The sequence below is a fragment of the Rattus norvegicus genome, chromosome 15 (genome assembly GCF_036323735.1).
Source record: "Rattus norvegicus strain BN/NHsdMcwi chromosome 15, GRCr8, whole genome shotgun sequence".
Taxonomy (NCBI): domain Eukaryota; kingdom Metazoa; phylum Chordata; class Mammalia; order Rodentia; family Muridae; genus Rattus; species Rattus norvegicus.
Window position 1 is genome coordinate 61,835,769 of NC_086033.1, and position 25,742 is coordinate 61,861,510.

The following is a 25,742-nucleotide window of genomic DNA, read 5'->3' on the forward strand; positions in this document are numbered from 1 at the left end:
AATGACTTGTGTGATGGAGTGTGTGCTGGGCTCAGAGTAGGCAAGTCCATGGCTAAATGACTGTGTAGCTTCTCAGGGCTGAAATCCCACTCTTCATAGGACTACCTGTCTGGATGCTGTATTTAGAACTTCCCCCTCCTCTTCTCTTCTTTCTTCTTCTTTCTTCTTCTTCCTTCTTTCTTCTTCTTCCTTCTTCCTTCTTTCTTCTTCTTTCTTCTTTCTTCTTTCTTCTTCTTCTTCTTCTTCTTCTTCTTCTTCTTCTTCTTCTTCTTCTTCTTCTTCTTCTACCTCCTCCTCCTCCTCCTCTTCCTCCTCCTCCTCCCCCCTCTTCCTCCTCCTCCTCCTCCCCCCTCCTCCTCTTCCTCCTCCTCCTCCTTCCCCTCCTCTTCTTCCTACTCTTCCTCCTCCTTCCCCTCCTCTTCTTTCTTCTCTTCCTCCTCCTCTTCCTCTTCCTCCTCCTCCTCCTCTGCCTCCTCCTATTAGCTTAGAGCTGCACTGGTACCTACTGAGAATATACACTTGGCATTCCAGGACAGACAGGAAGAATCACCCTAGGACTATCTTGCATTAATAATAGCTTTTCCCAAGTAGCACCTTTGACCTTATGAGGAAAGAATGTATGCCTAGAATGGTATTACTTAATTTTGCTAAAGAAAATTAAGATGCTTGGAAAATGCTATGTGGGAGAAGAAAATGTATAAAATATCAACTCTCCCCTTTTATTTCTGGGATCTCAAAGTTTAAAATGTGGCATTATGGAGTTCTATTACATCCATTTTCAGTTTGAAAACCCATGATGAAAACATGAGGTAGTTTTCATGCTCCTCGATCAGATCTCTAGCTCTGGCAGTGGGCTCACACTGAGATAGAAACAAAGGGTGGCTCTTCTCCTTAAGAAAAGGATTGTGATTGAACCATGATGGGGAGATTTTTTGAGGGTTGATTTTGGTTCTTAGGTTTTTAAATTGTTTAATTACCCATTTTCTCTAAGAATGTCTTTCTTTTATTCTTTTCTAGGAAGCTGTAGCCATGGCGGTGTGGTGAACATCAGCGCTCCTTTTGTGGTTCAGCTCAACTTTCAAGGGTTTAATTATAAATATGGTGCCTGGGGCCGAGATTACTCTCCTCAGCATCCAGAGAGAACCCTGTACTGGGTGGCACCTTTGAATACAGATGCCAGGGTTCTAGAGTATTACAGACTTTATGACTCACTGGATAATCTGTTACTCTATTCACATTCCAGACAGTATCGGATTCTCTATGGCCAAGGGGGTGGTACAGTAGCATTCAACAACAGCCTGTATGTGAATTGGTACAATGGGAGAAACATTGCCAAAATTGACCTAACTACCAATGGAGTCACTGTGAATCAGCCCCTCCCTCAGGCTGCCTACAATAACCGCTTTTCATATGCTAATGTGAATTGGCAAGACATTGACCTTGCTGTGGACGAGCAAGCACTGTGGGCAATTTATGCAACTGAGGCCAGCACTGGTAACATAGTGATTAGTAAGCTCAATGATACCACTCTTGAGGTGATAAGCACTTGGGTTACCAAGCAGTACAAGCCATCTGTTTCTAATGCCTTCATTGTATGTGGAGTTCTTTACGCTACTCGCACTTTGAACACCAGAACAGAAGAGATCTTTTACTACTATGACACAAACACACAGAGGGAAGGCAGTCTAGCCATCACAATGAGAAAGATGCAGGAAAGAATTCAGAGCATTAATTATCATCCCTATGACCACAAACTTTATGTCTACAATGATGGTTATCTTTTGAACTACGATCTTGTCTTCTTACAGACACCTAAGCAACCTGTCTAAGTGTTAGGCACTTAACTAAGTGAAGGAGGAATGAAAAGCTTGTTGGAAATTGTTTTCTCCACATGTTTAGATATCTGCAGGGAAGTCTAGGAGTGTGTTTCTTTAGGCATGGTGTTAGTAGAGATAGTTCTGTCTCAATTTGATTTCTCTTGGGAACCATCATCTTCTTTGGATAGATTTAACAACTGAAATAAGGTCTTTCCAGGTAAGATTCTCAGATGCTAGGGATACTATGAGTCTAATGAAGTTTCTAGTGAGGTGAAGTCTAGAAGTTAAAGAACTTAAGGGGAACTCAGTGTGAATTCTGGGAATCCTTTCTCTTGAAGAATTTGCATGGTAACCAGTCAACCTACCACATAGGACCATTGAATTGTACATGTGGAAAGGACACTGGGGCTTAATTAGGTAGGTCATCATCAGAAGGTCAACATGAGATCAAATACTTAGCTTTGTTTTCCTCCTGGCTCCTGGAACCTGTTTTGTGTACCAGATAGTTACATTTGCCATCTTAAATGGTACCTGTTATATGTTTTGAATTTTCTGGAGAATTGGCCTATTGTACAGGGAAATCAGTCCAGGAAGACTTTTCAGATGCTGTACTTGGCTTTTCTTTTCTCTCATTCTTCACCTACATAACTCAGTAGAACCCTTTACCTCATAATTCAGGTTCCAAGGCAGACGTAAAATTAGAAGCAGACTTAACAACAAGCACCTTTCTCTTACTGCTTATGTGTTTTTCTTAAACATTGACTAGTTTTTTTTATGAAACGTGCATAAAATCAATTAACTTTCTTTTGTGTTATCATGCAATATTGGTTTATGTAATTACAAGACTGTAAAAAAAACCAGTTGTCAGTGACATAATGGCAGTATTTCTAGTTATATAGTAAAGATTGTGGAGTAAGTTGTACTGGTTTCTCTCTTTAAGTCTGGAATTTGCAAGAAAGTGAAATTTTATACATATAAACATTTATATATAAAAATAATATAGAAAAGTACTTTGTAGTATCTGCTTAATCAATGCACTGCTTGAGAACATGCTAAGTGCAAATGCTATGGTGGCTTTGGATGGTTCTACCATATGGTCTTGGCTATTGATGTTCAAATCCTAATCTTAAAATTCTGTCTTCCTATTTTTTTTAAATAAACTATTAAAGAGTGAACTGAACTAAAGAATTTCATTTTTATTTACCATTTCTAATTTAAAAAAGATAGATAAACACCCAACTGAATAGAGTGACCATATCCTGCTATGGGGTATGAATAATGCCAATCTCCTAAACATTTGAGGTCAGGAGTGCACACACTAGCAGAAAATATCGATAACTTCTAGAAGAGCCCAATGTTGAGTGGGGTTTTAGTGTTTATTTCCCTTGAAACCATCTGAGTCTGCCCCTCTATCTTCAGGGGTATGACCTCACAGCCTTATTCATTTGCATGACTGACCTGATTGTTTTCAGTGCAAGCCCATATCTGTGCAGCTTATGCTCTTTTCAAAACTGAGCTATCAACAATAGGTCTGGAAAACTCTGAATCCTTCTCAAATACCATGTGTTGGATAGAAAACAAAGGAACTAAGAGGCCAAACTAAAAGGAGAAACACCTTCACCAAAGAAGATGTATATCAGAACATATAAGTCAAGTGGAGGAATAGAGAAACTAGGCTAGTGTATTTATTCATTTAAAATACATGCCAAGATACATTAGAACATTAGACAAGTGAGAGCTATACTGTTTGGTATTTTAAATAAAATTACATACCCATACACACACACACACACACACACACACACACACACACACACACACATACACACACACACACCCCATCTATTCAGGGCTCAGCATAGAGAAAGGTATGTCCTTCAAATTACAACAGGATATGAAGATAAAGACACACATGATATATGAAATACAGGTTTAAATACAGGTTACAGATTATATTTAATCTGGCTTAAGGCAATTTTCCAGATGAGTGTTTCTATTAAGTACAGAGTGACCTCTGAAAATTCTGGAAACGAGGCGGGAAACCAAGATAACCCTAACAATCAGTTTCTCACTCCAACTGCCACAGAAGTGTTTGCCTGAAAATTCCCTTCAGACCCTCCCTGGCCATGGCGTGTCAGCTTGCAGTGGCTGCCTGCAGCAAAGTCTCCCCACTGGGAAGGTTGAACGATGGAGGCGTTTGAGCTCATGTACTGCAGTTTTACAAAGAAATTTTAGCCCAAGATTTATCAACTATTGGCTGTTTGAAACACATTTTGTGTGTGTGTGTGTGTGTGTGTGTGTGTGTGTGTGTGTGTGTGTGTGTGTGTATATATATATATATATATATATCACCTTAGAAATTTTTAATTTTGGATGTCCTTGGGTACATAGGAACTTGCACGCGTGTAGATGTATATGCGCTTACATGTGGAGGCTGGAGGTCTGGGTTTTGTTAGGTAGAAGGTGTTCACTTTATTATTTGAGACAGGGTCTCTCAGTGGGACTTGGGTTTGTGCATTAGGCCAGTGAGCTTTAGGGATCTTCAGGACTATGATTGCGTAAAACACCACACTTAGCTTTTTACATGGGTGCTGGGAATCAAACCGAGATCCTCGTGCTTGCACAGTGAGCCCTTATTGATTATGCTGTCACTTCAGCTTCCTGTGTGCACTCAAACTTAAGGGTTACTGATGTATAATTTATATGTGTAAAAGGGTGCTGAGTTTTGTTGTATAATTCAGTAAATTTTGACAAATGGATAGTAATGTGATGTCTACCATAATTAGGAAAGAAAACATTTTTATCATACCTTAAAAAAATATGTCTCAAACCCTTTTTACAGTCAACTCCTCTCCCACTTTTCAGCCTCCATATTGTTAATAGGTGTGTTATGTTTGCATCCTAGTTTTGTTTTTTCTAGAAGGTCATCGACCTGGGAGAACATAAGGAGTATAGCCTTTTGAGTCTGGGTTCCTCATTTTCCTTTTAAGGATAGACAGTGGGTTTAATTTACACCAGGGCTTTATCAGGGCTCTGGAGGCTTCTTCATATTCCATTACTTTCCTTGGGGCTGCATAAGGGGCCTGTGGCTTAGAGCTGCCATGAAGGGAAGGAGTTCAACTCTCAGCAGTACCTCCAAGTGTGAAAGTTCCCTGGCACCTAGCTATGCAAAGGCTTTTCTTCAACTCTGTACCTTGTGCCTTGAGCATCTCTCACTCAAGTGAGACTTGATGCTAATTCATAACACATGGAGTACAGGACTCAGAGTCATGCAAAGCCGATTTGACTTTTCTGCTGATACTAACAGTATGGCTGTAGGCAGGTGCCTTTCACTCCTGAGACTCAATGTCATTTTCTGTATGATAATTCTCTCTGACCACCCAGATAAGAGCCTTTTTGGGTGAATTAAATGATGCTAAGCATATTAAACTCTGGTATGTGTTCTGTCCTTCACAAACAGTTACCTCTGTTTCTTCCGATTTAGGCTCAGAGTAGTCATTGTGTTGATAAGGTAAAAGGATAACTGGGCCTGGAAGCTTTCTCTGTGATAGCTGTTGCAAGCTGTTTCTCTTTGAGCAGGAACATTTTGGCCTGAAAGAGTTGCAAGAACATTCTCTCTTTGTCCTTGCATTCGAGATTGGTCTTTAGACTTGATACTTCCTGTGCTTTGGAGGATGAATAAGGCCGACAAGAAAAGTGGAAATTGAGCTCATTGCCGTTTACTTTTTAACTTAGCTGGAAGCTGACTTCACCATGCTCTGTGGATCAGTTTAAAATAGATGTATCTGTTTTCCACTTGCTTTTCTGTACTCAACAGGGGTATCGGTCTTCAGACCAAGGATGGGTATTATTTTGCATGTCACTTTTAGTTAAGTCTAGCTACATGTTAGGGTTTATTAAGTTACTGACGATGGTGGTGTGCGTTGTCTTTTTAAGTTGTGAACTAGGCAGAAGGAAAGCCCTACAAAAGAAAGACAGGGGACAGTGTGCGATTACCTTCATGATGACATAGTTACCATCTGAGCCTGAGCCTTTGCCTACCTCAATCAGATGACATATCATGAAGTATGACTAGCCTTCTGTGTTCCTGAATAACCCATAGCAACAAAAGGGTGAATTGCAACATACCCGAAAATAAAAGGCAAGCGCATGTCTAAGGCATAGTCCCAACCAGTAAAACAGACCAGCTGGCTTGGCTCGTGGGTAAGGCATGCTATTTAAGTTGTCAGCTCATTGCCAGGCCCCACATTGGTAGCATGGGATGTACTCACTGTCTCTGAAATTTGTATCTGTTCTTGGAGCTCATCCAGGGGAACCACCCTTGGAATCAAGGTCCATGGTGGGGAAAGATGACTGTCAGTGAATCAAAAGAGGATGTTTTTCATAGGGTGCCATCCCAGGATTTCTTAGAGCCAGGAGTCCCACTGTAAGGATGATTTCATGGACCTTGACTTCCATGATAACTACTAAAGGAAGGTCTGTGTGATTGAGAAGTTTCAGATGGCTTAGATCTCAGTGAATGAAGTTGGCAGAGAATCTGACACAATGATGGCTGGGTTAGGGCTCAAGTGCTACCAAAGGAATAGATTCCCCCATGTCTACCCAGGAATGGTAACTCCAAATCTCTCAGCTCTCTCTCTCTCTCTCTCTCTCTCTCTCTCTCTCTCTCTCTCTCTCTCTCCTTTTTACAATTCCCACTTTAACATTCTTGAAAATAATAAACAAACATTAGGCATATGACTTTGATTACACGTCTTTTGTGATGCATTGTGAAGTGCCCAATGCTTTTGAGTTTATTAATATGCACATTACCCCATATTAGGATTAAATTTATTTCCTTTTAGTTGGATTCCGCCAACCAACTGCATTGCTTTTGAAATGTTGGCAATAATTCTCTTGGTGCATTTGTTGTACTGGGGATTAGACTCAGGGCCTTAAGTATGCTAGGCAACAAGTACTCTATAATTACGATGCACCACCAAACCTCAATAATGTTTTTACATAGCTATTATTGGTGACTTACTCTAACTTTCACCAGAATGATTATTACCAGCTAAATTTTATTGTAAGGATAGAAATAGCTTCTTTAACTGGGGTTCTACTAATTCTATTAACCAAGCCTGATTAAATCACTTGTCCTGTGTCTGAATACCTGGCAAGACAGTTTAAGGGAGAAAAAGTTATTTTGTTCACAGTTTGAGAAGATATAAGTCAATATGACAGAAAGGGCATGGTAGGCGTGGCTCTGTGATAGCCTTAGTGTCTTTGACTACTATTATCTTGTATCTCAGTAGGCTAAGAATCAGAAATCTTTAGAAAATGGGGCCCAGACATAACCCCATGCCTTACTATTGTTTCTGTTGGTTTGATAAACACTATGACCAAAACCAACTTGAGTTTATTTCAGCTTACAGATGATAGGTAGTCATCAAGGGAAACTGAGGCAGAAATGCACAACAGGAGCTTGAAGCAGAAATCATGAAAAAACCTTGCTTATTGACTCATTCTCACTTTAATGCTCAGCTAGCTTTCTTACATATCCTAGGACTCACTAACTAGGGATGGTGATGCCCATGGTGGGCAGAGCCCTCTGACATCAATAAGCAATCAAGATATGCCACAGGCCATACTGATGTAGGCAATATCCCAGTTAATATTCTCTTACATAACTCTAGACTGTGTCAATTTGAAAGCTGAAGCTAACTAGGAGAAACCAGAAGGCCTGCCCCATAGTGACCCACTTTCTCTGCTATGCCCCACTTGCCAAAGGTTTCATAACCTTCCAATGCAATGCCAGTATCTGGGGACCAAGCATTCAAACACATGAGCCTGTAGGGAGCATTTTACATTCAAACCATAACAAATGGCTTGGCACAGCAGCACGCTTTTTCTCCTTCAGTTCTGTGTTACCAATTACGCTATTTCATTCTCATTAGTATTTCTTTTAACTTCTTCCTCATGACCCAAACCTTTTCTTCTCTACTTCATGTCCCAGTTGTGTGGTTTTTTTTTCTTCTGATGCCACCAGGACTTATTTTCTCTTTTCCAAAATGATTCTCTTCTAAGCAGTGACTTTAGGACCGACGCTTATTCCATGTAGCTTCTAAGGTCGCTGTGACGATTTATATAGAGCAGCTAGATAGGAAAAGAATATGAAGCTTCTTATGTGGAAGGTGGACTCAGCTCTGATCTGAAAGCAATGCTCAACATTCCTCTCTGTGTCCATTAGCACAGGGCCACAGCTAGCTGCAAAGCAGGGTGGGAAATGTACAGTGTACTGGGTACACAGCAGAAAGAAAATGGCTTTGAAGTAGCCAGTCAGTCTGCTTTACCATTGAAGGTATTACAGAGAAAGGAGTTAGTTCAAAGAATTGCTTCAGAAATTCTAGGGAAGGTTATAGGTGCAGCAACCACAGATTGCCACTTAACACTTGGTTTTGAGGCCATACTGCTCCTACAATCCAGACGCCAACAACCTGCATCTGCTGCCATGCTGGTGTCACCCCTGTACCCCTCCAAACTGGTACCAGACAATGGACCCCAGAGTCCTTCTGCGGCAGTCAGCTCTGTGATACTCGCTTAGCTCCCTGTTCCCAAAGAAATCCTTTGCCTTCCAAATGTCACATAAATGGATTTTGTTGACTGAGTCTAAAGTACCCACAGAAAAATATCTCCGAGGAACACACTGAAATAGTTTCTTTCTTTCTTTTTAAATAGCACACGAGCTAACAGGTATCCTGGGCAGTGTCACACATACTTAGTTTTGGTTGCTGCACTTTCCCCCTATGTGTTCTTGAAATGATCCTTTTCTTGAGATAAAGAGAAGATGACAGGAGAGGCGGGGAATTGATGTTAATGCCACTACTGCTTTTCTTGTTACCGATGCTCCCATTTTGCCTTAGGGGAATGTTTTTCTCAGCATCTGTAATTTATCTTCTGGACATGCCTGACTACAAACGCTTCTCAGTTTCTGTTGGGGCTTGTTTCAGAGATGCTTACTGTTGGTTTTAAAATATCAAGTGAAAAAATGCATTGAATATTTCCAATCTCCCCAACATCATAGCTAAGCAACATGGTAGCACACTGTGGAATAGTCTCCCCTCATGATCGTCTGACTGACTTAGAGCTGTATGTGGCTGCTATTGCCCAGACCTCGAGAACATTGAACTCAATATAGCTAGCCTGGGAAATGATCCAAATTCAAAACATGAAGTATGATTTTTGTGGAATTTGTATTGCTTTTGCACCATCATGAAGTTGAAACATTTTAATTCAAAGCCATCTGTGTATGTGTGTATAAATATAGATTTAAATATATATTACATAAATATATGTTTTTATATATTTAATCGCCACACTTCAGTGATAGTTTGGTATGATACTGACATAGTGAGGAGAGTCTCTTTCACTAGTCATGGCTCTGAGTGACCTTTAGAAGGGGAACTTGCTTTTACTACTTTATAGCCCCACTGTTAGGCTTCACTAGAGATGAAATTCTCTGTGTAGTGCGTCATCTTATGTCACCCACCCTGCCTTAGGAGGTGTCCAGACCTCAAGTCTCCTCTGCCTATGGGTAACAATATTTTCTATATTTAAAATCACCCAGAAGCTTCCAGAATTCGGAGTATCTTGATCTTTTGTGTCATTTCTTCCTTTGTTTGGCCAATGGGATCACTGGTAGACAAACTGCTGCTTGTGGAAGGTTTTCCCAGAATCCTGAAGTGTCGTCAGCTCTGGAGAGCACACAGGCTTTCAGCAAGCTCTTCCTCCACAGATGAGTCATGGAAGCACTGTGCCTTTTAGTCTTTCTCTTCACAAGGAACCCTACACTGAAACTCAGATAACAGGTTCCCTAGCCAGAGCTGAGAAGTCAGCAAAGGAAACAGAACTGCCGAGGAAAAAGAGGAATTCTAGCAGTCTATGCTCAGGGAAATAGTTTGGGAAGAAAATTTCTAGTAACAGTTGTCTAGTCCTGTTGAATAAAACATCCAAGGAGCTTGCTTTTCCTCTCCCAACAGCAAAAGCAACTACAGTATTCTAGGAGCAAGAACACATTTGTTCTTCTTAAATGTTGTTTTGTAACCACACAAAAAAAATTCAGACTGTTTCGGTCACCTGACCTTGACATTACCTTCCTTCCCAATCCTCTACGGGGCATTCTATGCTTGCCTGAGATGACACATCACTGGGCTGTATCACATTTACTTCATTTAAACAGATGGGGAAACAGCTAGTTGAATGAATGGGGTATGGGGCCAGAGAAGGTACAATCAGCTGCAAACAGACCAGTAAATATGGCTGTTACACATCTGATCTGGTAAGTTGTTAAACAGCGAAGTGGCTAATGGTGCTGGTATTTAAATGGCCATTAGTAGACTCTGGGTTCTGTGTACCCAATTAAGAAGTATCCCGGAAGCTCTCTTCTGGTAGTGTCTGCTGTCATTTGGCTGTAGACCCGGCCAGCAGCAGACCTCAGGTCTGCAGGACTGTCACTGCCTGCAGGGAAAGAAACTTCATTTTGTCACCAGGAGGCAGAGACTGTAGAGTGGGCTCATGTCTGTGTGGGTGTATGCTGAGGTGTATGCCTGGCATGCTGTACATCTCCAGCATGCACCTCTCATTAACCTTGTATTGACAAAGCCCAGAGTCAGTTAATCCTGGGGTTCAATATGCATGAAGGCCAGGTTATTCCCTTCATGCCTTGTGGCAAACTTAAGAAGGGGCTGGTGCTTTTCATTATGAAGGGACCTTGTGAGAGGAGGAATAGGCTGCTTTCATACCTGGTGTAGAATGAGGTGCCAAGAGCCACTCTTGGGACTTAAAGATCTGTTCACAGTTAAAAGTGCAAATAACTTTGGGAGAGATAATGCATTTACAATGACTTGGTTTTCAAAACCCTGCCTAAAAAGTTTAAATCATGGGATACGTAAAGATGTTGAGAGAAGTGGGTCTGAGTGTAGACGAGGGCCACTGGGATGGTTCAAGGGGTAGGGAAGGAGGGCTGCAAGCACAGACCAAAAACCAAAGAAGCCAACAAACAAAAAAACCCCCCCAAACAAAAAAAACAAAACAAAACAAAACAAAACAAAAGGAAAACATCAACAACCCACACACATTCCATGCTGTTTTCCCTTCTTTCACCTCCTTTCCTGAGGGAAATAAAAATCTCCGTTTTTTTTATTATATAGATATAAAAAACTATAACAGCAACCATGACTTTGTCCTAGGAATGCTACAGGCTACACAGACAAGAGCAGTGATACAGACCTTGCTTGTTCAAGTTACATCCTGTTCAGGGATTTGACATCTTGGCTCCCATGGACAGTTTGATTTATGTAATGTCAAGTTGTTTGTTTTCTTGTGTTGGAGACACGTTCTCAATATGTTGTCCAAGCTGGCTTCTAACTCATAATCCATTTGCCTCAGTCTCCTGAGTACTGGGTTTTCAGACATGCATCTCTACATCTGGCTTTTGGAGTAAATATTGATCGTGCACATTCACTCTCAGAGGCAGCCTAGTACGAACACTAGTTCATAAACTCATCCTCACAGTAGCTACCTCAGGAAAAAGTCTAGGTTTTGTTTATCTCTTCACGCCTTTTGTTATTTCTTTGGGCAAGCTGTAAGGAGATGCTCGGCCTCTACTTACACACAGTTATTTAGTGATGGGCAGCATCACATTTTCACTGGAAACAAGTCAAGACTGGTCTCAAAGAAACCAGACTACATCAAAAATGACTGCATTAGAACATCCAGCGCCACTGCTGACAGAGACTACTGCTCTGAGGCTACAGTGCCAGGGGAGCAAGAAGGAGGCTTTGGAAGTGGCCCAGGAGCTTGAGTGGAATTTTTTCTTAAAAGCATTATGCTGATGATGTTGGTAAGTGATAGGGCATCTCATGGCAGAGGTACTTAATTACATCTGCTCTTAACTCCAGAAAGCATGGAAGGCTGATACTACATCTTGGATTCCTCCTGCCCTGCCTAGATGATATCTTGGATAACAGAACTTGTGCTCAGTTCTGAAGATATCCATCCACAGAGATGCACCTCATAACATAGACACTCAACCCATTAGTATAATACCATGAGAATCATCACAGAAACAGATCAGGTCTTGGGGGGGCATCAGAGTTCTAGAACCTGAATTTAAATTCTCTAACCCCCACACCTTACTAGCTGTGTTGATATTATCAGGTTTCTAAACAGACTCCAAGCCTTAGTTTCCCTTGCTATGAAGTATAGTGGCTGTAAAGATTATATGATAAAAATCTGTTCCAAATTTTGGTAGCATGGTTGGCCCATCTGGTCACCAGTTGCCATTCATTTTGTCTCCTAGTTGTCAAGTTTCAGAACCTGGAGCAGAGGGAGGCATACTACAGAGAGAAACGCTCTCTCTTCTGGTGAGGAAGCCATCTTTGATTTCACTTCAGTTTTCATGTTCTTTATAAGTGACATCCAGGTCTGGCTCAACTCCTCCGACCTCATCTTTGCACAGAGTCTAGCATGTATCAGTCTGTGGATGGCTGGAAGAATGTTTGGTGTACTAGGAATTCTGGGCTGCTGTATATTTTGAAGTTCCCTCAGGTCAGTCCTGGAGAGATTTAGTGTGGGTCTTAGACTTTCAAAGACACTGTGGAGGTCCTGCTTCTCTTTCTTTGTCCTGTTACCCCTAAATGATAAGATAGGACTAGGATCTCTCCCCACTAAACAGCCTGCTCTCAGCCCCTTCATGTTGGACAGCATCTGTGTTTGACCTTGATTTTCCTGTGCGCTGTGTCATAAGCAGAATATCAACTGCTGAGGAAAATCAAGTCAGGCGCTGTCAGCCCAATGAAGACTTTGTCAGGGGGGAGATCATGCCACGTACACAGGAAGTAACTTCCTCTCCTCATTTTATAAATTACTTTAGTGACCTTTGGGATTATGAATCCCTTGAAAAGGGGGAGACTCAGTACACAGTGTTCTGAGTGATAGTTCACAGAGGGTGTCATGGGTAAAAATTGACCTGGCCACCCCAAAAGAGTCATATTCTCCCTCCTTTACCATCCCACTTGGCTTCTTTAGTAAATGCTTATTTTAGCTGATTTGCTGCAGAATTCCTTGGCCTTGGTAAGAATAGCTGTGGCTTCCAGGTCTTTCTTTCTCAGGGAAAAGCAGAAATATAAAAATTTGGATTTCTCTACCTGGAAACTTACTAGTCTTGCCAGATATTAGGACAGAGGTTTGCCTTTGATACTGTCTGTAATAGGACAGATATCATGAGAGCTATAAACATATGGGTCCCTTTGTTGTATAGATGACAAAACAGAGACAATGGGTGGATACTCTAAGGCCCTCAAAACAGCTTCAAGTGACTGAGCTGCATCAAGAGCCCCACTGAGCTTCTTTGTGCTTCTCCATGGCTCTGCCTATTGGAACATAGTCAGGGTTCCCAGTGGGGTGGAATAGGCTTATCTTTCTAATTTCATTCTGTTCCAAACTAAACAAACAAAAAAATGAAGAAAACAACAAAATCAAAACCACATTCTCACTTGTTCTTAATCTACTCATAAACTCTAATGACTGGCTTTAGTGTCAACTAACATAATTTACTTAATTAACTAATAGCTAACAATGGAAAGTAGTTTTCTTTGCCCTTTTGTAAAGCATATCTCTTCAACTGCAAAGGAGTTATCATTGGTATTGAAGTGACCTTGCTATCCAAAGGTAAATTATAGGGCAGCAAACGAGCATCTAGCTCTGAAGGTCATATTCTCCTCTGTCAAATATCCTATGCTTTCTTAAGAGTAAAATGCTGTGGGAAAGGACATTGTGAGTGAAAATGGGGGACAGAGACTATGACCACTGGATCTGGCTTTGGCTTTGAACACTGTCCTTTCCCACCCACATGATGTTGATCAATTAGTCTTCTTAAGCCTCTGTTTCCTCAGAGGTAAAACTGGCCCAACAATTGTTTTGTAATCACTACAGGGACTGGATGGGATGACACACATGGGAAGCTCATAGTGCCTTACCTGGAACTGGAAAGTCTTCCATGGGTGTCTATTATTGTTGTAATGCAAACTTATGGATGTAAAATAGAAAGTTTATAGGTTTCTGAAGAAGGAAATGAAATCCGCTTCAATCCTCAGACTGAGAGTAAAACTATTTCCTGTGCTAGCATGCTATCTGTCTTAGTTAGGTTTCTATTGCTGCAACAAAACACCATGACCAAAAAGCAAGTTGGGGAGCAGAGGGTTTATTGGCTTACACTTCCACATCGCTGTTCATCATTCATCACCGATGGAAGTCAGAACAGGAACTTCATTAAGCAGGGCAGGATTCTGGAGGCAGAATTTGACGCAAAGGCCATAGAAGGGTGATGCCTTGTGGCTTACTCTCATGGCCCGTTCTGCTGGCATTTTTATAGAACCCAGAACTACCAATCCAAGGATGGCACCACCTACCATGTACTAGACATTTCCCAATTGATTACTAATTGAGAAAATGCCATATAGCTGGATTTTATGGAGGCATTTTCTCAACTAGGCTCCTTCCTCTCTGATGACTCCAGCTTGTGTCAAGTTGACACACAAAACCAGCCAGTACAACTGATTCCTTGTCAACTTGACACACAAACATATGACTATTAAGCCACAACCCTTTCTCTCTTATTCATCCCCAAGATCTCACATTAAAAACACAAATAACTTTAAAAGTCCCATAGTCTTTACAAATTCAAACACATTAAAATCTCAGTCCTGTTAAAATAGCCAATCTTTTACACTGTCACTGACTTCAAACACACCAGAAGAGGGCATCAGATGCCCATTACAGATGGTTGTGAGCCACCATGTGGTTGCTGGAAATTGAACTCAAGACCTCTGGAAGAGCAGTTCAGTGCTCTCAACTGCTGGGCCATCTCTCCAGTCCACCAATCTCTCTTAAAATTAAAAGTCTTTCAATTGTGGGCACAAGTAAAACACTTTCTTATTTCAAGGGGAAAATATCAGGGTATAGTCACAATCAAATCAAAGTCAAACTAAATTTCCACTGCCCACTGTCTGGGATTCACTCATGATCTGGTCTCCTCTAAAGGCTTGGGCCACTTCTCTGCAGCACACACAGCTTGTTTTCTAGGCTCTGGTTGACTCCACTGGTTGCTACTGCTCTTCTTGGTGGTCATCCCATGGTACTGGAATCTCTGAAATGTTGAAGTCTTCTGTTGTAACTGGGCTGCATTTTCACCAATAGCCTTTCATAGGTTCTCTTCACGATGCCAAACCTCAGCTTCTTTGCATGACCCCTTCAGTCCTGGGCCTTCAACCGCTACTGGGGCTGCACCTTCACCAATGGCCTCTCACAGTTCCAAGCCTCAGATGCTTTCCATGACCCTCTTCATGCCTTCAAGACCACCTGGATTACTCTTCCGCATTACCAAGTCCAACTGCCAGCATGAGGTACAACCTTGGCCACTTTTGGAACAAAGCTTCTCTGTGATCTCAGGAAACATTTCCCAGAAAATTTTACCTCAGTGCTGCTGCTGCTGCTGCTACTGCTCCTCCTCCTCCTTCTTGTCCTTCTTCTTGTTATTCTTTTTCTTGTTGTTTTTGCTGTTCTTGTTCTTGTTCTCTCTCTCTCTCTCTCTCTCTCTCTCTCTCTCTCTCTTAGTATTGAATTCTTTTTATTCTTCTCATATGTTGCATTCAGACTGTAGTTTCCTTTCCCTCCCCACCCTCTCAGTCTTACCCCCACCACAGCTCCTTTCCCCCCACATCCACTTCCTCCACCATCTCCCCCTTATCAAAAAGCATGGCTCCCAGGGATACTAACCAGACATGGCCTAAAAACCTACAATAAGTCCAGGCACATAACATCACATTGAGGCTGGATCAGGTAACCCAGTAGGTGGGGAAGGGTCCCACAAACAGGCAAAGAGTAAGAGACAGGTCCCTCCAACTCTGATGGCATGTTTAGGCTCCATGGCCCCCATTACTAGGACTTTTTGCCAGGGTTATTCTCACAGATTGCTGTAGTCTCCATTGCACTGTTTCCAACTTATCCCTGAAATGCCATCCCCAATTCCAGTCATTTCTTCCAGGATTTTTCTCCCTCTCTCCCCACACCCTGACATCTGATCCCTCTGGTTCCCAGCCCCACCTACTCCTAGTCCACCTTCAAAAATCTATTATATTTCCTCTTCCCAGGGAGTTCCTTGTGTCCTCCCTTAAGCCCTCCTTGTTACTTAGCCTCTCTGAGTGAGTGGACTGTAGCATAATTATCCTCTCCTTTACAGCTAATATCCACTTAGAAGTGAGTGCAAACCATGCTTGTATTTCTGTATCTGAGTTACCTTACTCAGGATGACTTATTTCTAGTTTCATCCATTTGCCTGCAAATTTCATGATCTCATTTTTAACAGCTGAGTAGTACTCTATTGTGTTACTATATCACATTTTCTTTATCCATTTTTTGGTTGAGGGACATCTAGTTTGTTTCCTTAAGTTCAGATGTTCAGTCCATTGCCATCAAGGTGGGAGCATGGCAACATCTTGGCAGACACAGTGCAGGGGGAGCTGAGAGTTCTATATCTTCATCTGAAGGCTGCTAGCAGAATGCTGGCTTCCGGGCAGCTAGGATGAGGGTATTAAGGCCCACACCCACAAGGACACACCTACTTCAACAAGGCCACATCTCCCAACAGTGCCATTCCCTCGGCCAAACACATACAAACCATCACAATCACTAATTGAGAAAATGTCTTACAGTTGGATCTGTGGGGTCATTTTCTCAGCTAGGCTCCTCCCTTTCTGATGACTCTAGCTTGTGTCAAGTCATAAAAGCAGCCAGTGCACTATCCTAAAGTATATACAACTCAGGAGACTTTGTTTCTAATTCAACATTCTTTTGTAAATAAATCCCACCCCCTCACTGAGTTTTCAAAAATGTGTCTTGGGGGCAGTGTTATACAACTTTATTGTACAACCTAGAGCTAAAGATTATGTTGTCCTCATCTTCAAATTGATGAAATATCTGAAGAAATAGGATTTTTAAAATATGGAAGTATTCCATACACATAAAATAATCTAACCTTTCCTATTGTTGGGATTTAATTTGTTTTACTTATTTTTTCCTTCCCTTTCTTGTTTTTTGTTTTCTTTCACTTTTGTTCCTTTATAAACTTCTTGGCGTATGAGTCCTGTCTAAGCCTTTAATCATCTTTTATGATAGATTCCTAATTTAAGGTTTTTTTAATTAGACGTTTTCTTGCTCTTGAGAATTCTGTACATGTATATTCAATGACACATGATCATCTACAACCCCCATTTTTCCTCTTCCAACTGCCTCTATATCTCCCCAACATGTCCTCTTCGCAGACACACACACACACACACACACACACACACACACACACACACATTGGTAACCCACTAAGTCCAATTAGTTTAGTCTACATGTTTAAGGGTGCAAAGCATACAAACATACCAGTGAGAATATCCTTAAAAGGAGTGATTCTCTCTTATCAGCAGCTGCCTATAGACAGAAGCTCTGGCATAGAGCATAGGGCCTGGAGAGCATCTCCTCTATCTGTTGGCTTCCATTCTGAATGTACCACATACAGCCCTAATGGCCATCTATAGTATAGACACTGGTTATATCCTCCTTGCAGTCAAACAGACTTACTTGCCGTTAGCTCAGTGAACCTACTCCTTGCCACACTCGTTACTTTTGTTGTTGTTTCTCTGGGTCTCTCTACTGAAGTTTACCTATCCATTCTTATACCAATATTCCTTATAGTCCTAGTAAGTCCCGTAATAACGACCCCACCCTCCCACCCCCAACCCCTGCCGGCCACATTGAAATCTCACCATGACCATCTCGTGCCTTATACTAAAATGACTTCTTTGGTTGCGTACCACTCCTTTTGCCTAATCTGTACAGATGACATGTTTCCAGAGGGCAGGGCTAAGGCTTGTCCACATGTGTCTATTAACCCATGCACAGAGTGCTTTATGCACAGTAGATGCTCTTGTGTTCCAAGACAGTGTATAAGTCCACAGACACAACTCTCCTCTGTCAGCCCAAGTGTGGGAGCAGCACAGCTGGATTTATTGCTTTTCCCAAGAGAGGCAATTAGAAAGCTTTATCTTCCCCCCTTGGCTTTCAGCCAGTGGCTCTGCACCTAATCTCTAATTTTCTTTTAGTTTAAAGGGATGTTCATTTTACCCAGCCAAAGAAACATGATGACAGTAATAATGTAAGTTGTGACTACATATCGAAAGCCTACTATGTGCTAGGTAATGATGACAGTAATAATGTAAGTTGCAACTACATATCGAAAGCCTACTATGTGCTAGGTACTGTACTTTACCTATAGGGTCTTATTTGTTAACGTGCATAAGAATTTTATAAAGCAGGATGGTAACTTTTATGGAAGAGAGGATGAGAGTCCAGAAAAGGTCAAAACAACCTACACCAGAGTCATGGATATAGTCGGTTAGAAGCAGAATTGACAGTTAAGTCTTCATCAGTCAGCCTAAGTCCTCTGCATCATGCTGTAAAGGAGGACTTCAAGTCAGGCTGCTAGGAGACTCTGGCTCAGTCTAGATGCCCAGTCCTTTTGCAATGTGGGGACGTGCATGCCTCAGTTGCACTTCTGAACCACTGGTTCCCTTTTATTTGTGGCAGTGCCTAGGAGAACACGGAGAAATTGAATCCTCTGTTTGGATTTCAGTACTCTTTGTAAGAAGTAAGACTCCAAATACAGTTGATTCTGCACGGATTCTATCCACGATCCTGAAGTCTCCAAGCTGCCAGACCTATTACTGTAGCAGTAGCCAAAGTGTGCCCTGGATATTAATCTGTAGAAAGTCTGATTCTCTGCTATACAACACAGGTCATCTACTTGCTGGGTAAAGACCAGTAAAAGTAAGTATAATACCTGTCAAGATTAAGACAATCTCAGCAGGAATCCAAACCTTTGGGTTGGGGGGAGGGGGTCCATTGTGATATGTAGAAGATATCTATTATCTATCTATCTATCTATCTATCTATCTATCTATCCATCTATCTATCCATCTATCTACTTGAGTGATCCCATATAAAAGGCACACAACCCAGGTATTTTATTTCCAAGCTGTAAGCCGAGATTGGGCAGGTTTTGGAGCTAGTCTAACTTACACCCCAGCCCTACTTGATCCCTTGTTACTTGCTGTTTCTACTGGCCACATGTTCATGGTTCATCTCTTCTCATGACAGCTTCTGCCTCTAGTTTGGTGTCCTTTCTTTTCTCCTTTTCTCTCCCTGTAACCCTCAGCCAGGTAACAGAAAACCCACCTACCTCTATCTATTACCCAACCATAGGTATTAGTCTTTTATTGACAAATTAACTTGAGCAGTAAGGCTACATAACATCTCTTGGTGTATGTGAGGATCTCTTTGTCAGAGGCAACTAGATCTTGGGGCTAGTATTTAGCATTTGAATACAGAACAACCTCCTACATTCCCCCCTGTTTGTCTAAATAAAAAGGCGCCTTTTCTTACTATAGTGATATTTTACAGAACCCGAGAAAACATCACTTTACCATAGTGCTTGAAGAAAAGTAGTTAACAAATATCAACTGAATAAAAGAATGAATGAATTCAGAAATAGAATATTGAATAAGCAATGCTTTGGATTTTCATCCATGGCAACCACTGTAGAATAATACGGTAAATGGGACTTTAAAACAAAATTATTAATGGAGTCACCTTGAGCATTGTTCTCTCTGGGGCCCTGCTTCATCCACACTAACAGCCACTGTTGAGAATTGTGGTAAGTCCAAGATTTTACCAACCACCAAATCTAAAATCTTGCTTGCTACAATCTCAAAGATGCTGGCTGGCAGGAGACATGAAAGGTTTGGGTCAGATACAAGAGCTTTATTACTCATAGCAAGGCAGAGTATGGAAAATACCATATTTACATATATTTCCCTTGCAAATAGCCAGAGGGACGCCTGCATGCACAATGAGCTGTTCTAAAGGAGAGGGACTCCAAGCTTTAGAGTACCTGAATTTAAAATGGACAGTAAGTATGCTTAGAATTTCCTCCGGAAGAACAGCCACTTATGCTGTTTTTCCAGGCTGTTAGTTCGATTGATGTCCTTGAGAAGATACTCTGAAACAAAGGTAGCTATTGTCTTGCTCAAAAGACATATAGGATGCATGAGAGCCCTTAAGAATTGTCTTTCAACATCACCTCGTAAAGAAAGAAAGGAAGGAAGGAAGAAAGGAAGGGAGGAAGGGAGGAAGGAAGGAAGAAAGAGAGAAGGAAGATGGGGGAAAGAGCATCGAAGGCTCCAACACATCTTATCAATTGGGTTAGTAAATGCTACACTGTAGCAACAGTGGCTGTCAGGTCTCAGTGCCTTATACCTGGGAACTGATTTGCTGATAATGACACACATTCACGTGGAGTAATCTGTGGACTCTGGTCCAGATCATCTTCTCTCAACTGCAGGCTGAAGGAGGAGGCACCACTGTACGATTCATTGCCATGTCAGAGGGCCCGCCCATGAGTGTGCAAAGTATAATGCTGGCTCTTCAAAATGCTCCTCACATCTCATAGTTCAGATCAGGGCTGGGACTAAAAGAAAAGCTTGGGATGTTGGGTTGGCAGGTGTCTTGAATTACTGGCAGACGAATACAAAGCCCCTGCATAGGGCTAGCACATGAAAATGGCCACTTTCCTTTTCCGTTCTACTCCTAGAGCCTTTGTGTGGATAGAATGGGAAGTCTGTCTGGGTCTTCGGTCTAGAGGTGTCTCATAGTGATTATGGAGGCTGATTGTTCTGTCAGTGTCAAGAAGATCTTCAGAATTCCAACCCCACAACAATGCGTCTAAGTTTGCAAATGAAGTTAATCAATACTAATTGTTACTACATATTCAAGATGGTAAGCTTGTGGGTCAACATTTAGAAAAAGAAGGAACATAGAATTTCGCCCAATCCACAATTACTGCCGGGAGATAATAAGTAGATTGAGAAAGATGTTGATTTATTTTGATTCATGATACAATGCAGCCACAGATTCAATAGCTGTAATGTTCCCTGCCTTGCACTGGTCATCATATCTGAGTAGAAACCAGTTCATGCCAATAGAACAGGATCAGCATTACTGATCACCACAGGCTTTCTGATCCACAGTTTTAAAAAGGCTGGACAGTTCTTTAATTCTCCCCTCATCCTCTCTCTCTCTCTTAGAGCTCCCACCCCCATCCCATTTGTCAGATACTGTATTGAGAATTATGAGTATAAAGTTTGCAATAAATCCGACAAAGTTGCTGGCCATAAGACACTTAGAATCTAACAGATTTAAACCGTTTAACAGTACAAACCAAAGCAACCCCTTATTCATGGCTTGCTCCCTGGAGGTTGAAAGCAGAGCTACGTAAGGTGTTCACATTCTGTAAGGCTCAGCAACCTTCTGTGACTTATTTCTCTCTCACTAACCCATGAAGATAGTGACAGGAACCGTGGCTTTGGTCTTTTGTCATCAAAATTCAGAAGATTAGTGCATTCTTGAGTAGCAGAGAACCTAGGTTAGAACTCAGGCTTGGTACTCATTTTATAGCTTCATTAGTACGTAGACTTTTTATTGAAAATAGTTTTGTTTTTAACACACTACATCCTGATTACACTTTCTACTCTTTCCAGTTCCCACAAGTCTTGAAGCTTTCTATTGTTTCTGTTGTTGACGTCCCAGCTTAGTCCGTGGGGGTCAGACAGGAGGCAGTGCTTTATTTCAATTTTCTTCTTCTGTTCAGACTAGTTTTGTGCTTGAGTATGTGGTCAATTTTGGAGAAAGTTACATGAGAAGAAATGTGTTGAGAAGAAGGTATATTATTCTGTGTCTAAGTGAAATGTTCTGTAAATATTTGTTGGGTCCACGTAGGTTTTTAAAAGGCTAAGAATTTCATTAGTGTTCTCTCTCTCTCTCTCTCTCTCTCTCTCTCTCTCTCTCTCTCTCTCTCTCCCTCTCTCTCTCTCTCCCCACCCACCCACCCCTACCCCACTGGCTAGATACTACATTGAGAATTTGAGTATAAAGTTCAAAGTAAAATTGACACAGTTGCTGGCTTCAAGACAATTATAGATTTAAACTATGTGCTGAGAAGAAGGGATATTCTTCTGTGTTTAGGTGAAATGCTCTGTAAATATCTTTTGAGACCACTCAGTTAGCTCCTGCATTCCTCTGTTTAATTTTTGTCTATTATAGATAACCTATCTATTAGTGAGAGCTGGGTTTTGAAGTCTACTATTGCTGTGTGAGGGTCATTATGTGATTTTAGCTGCAGTAGTGTTTCTTTTAGGAATTTGGGTCCCCTTATTTTTGGTACATAGTACCAAAGCAAAGTTCTCTTAGTGAATTTTTCCTTTGATGCATATGTAGTGCCCCTCTTCTGATTAGTTTAGTTTGACGTCTACTTTATCAGATATTAAAATAACTATACCAGCTTTCTTCATTAAGTCCATTTGCTTAGAATATCTTTTTTATCCTTTTACACCTAGGTGACTTCTATCCTTGATGTTAAGTTGTTTTTCTTGGATGCAAGTAAATAAGGGATTTTGTTTTCATACCCATTTTCTTAGAACTGTGTCTTTCTATTGAGGAATTAAGACCATTGATGTTGAGAGAGATTAACAATTGCTGTTTATTGACCCCAACCATTTTGTTGGTGGTGGTGATGGTAGTGGTGGTGTATTCCCTTTTCTGATTTGTTGGTCTGTGATAATTTATTCTTTGTGCTTTCTTGGAATGGTTAATCTCTTCAGGTTAAAGTTTTCTTTCTAGAGTCTTATTTAAGGCTGTATTTGTAGATAAATGCTGCTTAAGTTTGACTTTATTGAGGAATGTCTTATTTTCTCCATCTATGATGATTGGAAGTCTTGCTGGGTATAGTAGTTTGGTCTGGCGTCTGTGGTCTCTTAGAGTTTGCAGAACATCTGTCCAGGCCCTTAGAGTCTCCACTGAGTAGTCAGGTATTTCAGATATTATTCCAAGATGTCTGCCTTTAAATGTTACATGGTCTTTTTTCCTTGTAGCTTTTAGTATTCTGTCTTTTTCTATACGTTTAGTGTGTTGATTTTTATGCTGAGGGAAATTTCTTTTCTGGTCTAGTCTATGTGGTGTCCTGTATGCTTCTTTTACCTTGATAGGCATCTCCCTTTTTAAGTTAAGGAAATTTTCTTCTGTGACTTTGACCTGGGTTTCTTTTCCTTCATCTATTCCTACTTTTCTTAGATTTGGTCTTATCATAGTGTCCCAGATTTCCTGGATGTTTTGTACCAGAATTTTTTTATTTTTGCTGAGGTATGCATCTCTACTATTATGTTTCTAATGCCTGAGATTCTCCCTTCTACCTTTTGTATTCTGTTGGTAAGGCTTGCCTCTGAGGCTCTGTTTGAGCTCCTAATTTTTTTTTTGTAATTCTATTTCCACTTTCAGATATTGAAGTGTTTTATTCATTTCCTTTGGTCATGTTTACACACACACACACACACACACACACACACACACACAGAGTCACAGTAATATGCAAATACACACACATAAAGGAATTGATTTATTTAAGAAATTCAACTTAGTGGATTGATAGCTTTACGAAATTGACTTATTCATTTCTTCAAGTACCTCTATCATATTCATAAGCACTATAAAAGTCTTGTCTTGTGTTTCAGTTATGTTGCATTTTTCAGGGCCTACTTTAGTAGGGTTGCTGGGCTTGAATGGACATATTGTCCTGGTTATTGTTGATGGTGTTTTTATGCTGGTATCTAGACATATGGGCTCGGGATGGTTGTAATTCTAGGTGCTGATACCTGGTCTTGTTTCTGTTGGGCTGTTGTCTTGTTCCTTGGTTTCTGTTGCCTGCTCCTGTTCTTAGGAGGCTGTGGTGGTTGTATGTTTCCTAGGAGGTAACTCTTCAGTGATCCATGGGGGTTGAAGCTTGGATGTTTCTAGGTTTTGTGTGCTGACACCTGGGAATGAGGATGGGCTGGGGGGAGTTGCTGAGGATCTACATGAGGGAGGAATCTGGGTGTGTCATCAGGATCTGCTTAGTCCTTTGGGAATGGGGCAGAGAGTGAGGAGAGGCTGTAGTAGGTAATCTTTAGTGGAGTTGGGGATGAGATTGGAGGGTTGTGTTTAGAGAAGAGGAGGGACAGTAAAGACCTGAAGCTAGAGAAGCTGCCTAGCTTGCCTACTTGCTTCTCTGGCAGGCTTGACTGGTGGATTCTCAGGTGCTTGCTTGGGATGGGAAATGAAATGAGTAGAGGGAGAAGGCAGGTTGAAGGAGATCTGTGTGATCCATTGGAGATCAGGGCATAGAGAAAGGGAAGGCTGAAGAAGGTTATTTGCTACAGAGCAGGTAATGAGACTGGGGGATTGAATTTGGAGGAGAGGAAGGAATGATGAAGATCTGTAGTTAACCTACCTGCTTCTCTGGTTGGTATGGTCTATGGGTTCCCAGGGCATTAATTTAAATATACTTCTGTTAACCTGCACCTCATCTTCAAACCTTGTTTGAAGTCTTAGGGGTCTCCATCTCTAGGCTGTGTACTTCTTAGTTAATATTCTCTACCAATGAATGAATTATTAAACAAATTGGTTGCATGCCAGTTTGGCACCAGACACTGAGAAGTGCCCACCTGTACCACAAGTTCCACTGTTCATCTAACTGTTGGCGAGCACGGGAATGATACTCATCACTTTGCAGAAGAAGACATTGAGAAACCCAGAGGACCAGACACTGTCTTGCTATTTCAAGGAGCCAGTGCCAGCATTCCACCAATCTGTGTCTAAGCCAGGCTGCTTCCCAGAGTCATGAAGCCTCCGCCCCTGTGAACTGCTGGCAGCTCCGGCCAGAGACTAGTCAAGCTTATAACCACGGCTCTTGCCAGACCAGACATCCCTAAATCCCCCTGCAATAACATTGGGTTATGAAATCCAGGCAGCTCATATAAACACACTCGTTTTGAGAACACCTGCCTTTCCTCACTGCAGCAGTGCACCTTGTGTGGCTTCTCCTCACCTATTCTAATGAATTCCACAAACACTGTCTAAGTGGCTTCCATGTGGCAGAACCTGGAAGCTAACACAGTGAGTCCCTCCAAGGCTGAGAACAGGAGAGAAACTTAGATACACAGCAAGTACAGTTCAAATAGACTCAGGGTTGTAGACAACAAAGCCTAACAAATGAGCTGGGAGAGCAAGGAATAGCGAGAATTCAGCTCTGGCTAGAAGCTTGGAGGAAATGTAATTTTTCAGGTTGAAGGGGAAGCACAAGCACCCTGTGCTGGTTATGGCGGGAGGGATGGGAGTAGGTGAGAAGTACCTGTGTGAAGGAGTCACATCATGCAGGCAGAAGACGCCACTCTTGATTCTGGAGACTTGTTTCTTACGGGAGACATTTTCCCCCTCCAGAACTTACAAAGCTTCATTTCCACAGAGCCCTTGGGGTGAGGGAGAACAGCTGGCAGGAGGCAGTTGCATCCAGGGAAGGGAAAGGGGGTTGGGAGAGAGGCTTGCCTCAAAGGTTAGCTGAGAGGAAAATTTGCTGGGGACACTTGGGAAGTCTGAACTGAAAGGAAACCATCTGGCATTTAGGACCAAGCAAACTTTTCTATCTTTTCCAGGCTTCTGGACTCAGTCGTCTGATGTCCATTCCCCATGGGCTTTGTGAGCATGACTGGTGGTAGCTCCCTGGCCTGTGACAAGTTGTAACTCATGCTTGAAATCGCATGGCCCCCGGCTCCTGCACCTTTGTAGTGATGTCTCCACAGTGAGTTGATGACAGCTGTGTCTTTATGCCACCCCCAGGGGATCTCAACTGCCTCTGTGTGAGTATCCCCCTGCAGAAGAAATATGGTAGGTTTTAAATCCTGGGCACTCACATCTGGG

The 25,742-nt window shown here is 41.7% G+C and overlaps 1 protein-coding gene across 4 annotated transcripts in view; it reads left to right on the plus strand.

The window, feature by feature from the left end:
• Positions 1-3,005, plus strand: part of Olfm4 (olfactomedin 4) — a 47,885-nt gene extending 44,880 nt beyond the window's left edge. For 3 of the 4 annotated variants that reach the window (XM_008770863.4, XM_063274167.1, XM_039093182.2), the window contains one exon: positions 1,018-3,005. In XM_008770863.4, the coding sequence (XP_008769085.1) occupies positions 1,018-1,829 (812 nt within the window). In that variant the 3' untranslated portion in view covers positions 1,830-3,005. The remainder of the gene's footprint in view (positions 1-1,017) is intronic. The other variant, NM_001106052.1, reaches the window with a different exon arrangement.
• Positions 3,006-25,742: the final 22,737 nt, after the last annotated feature.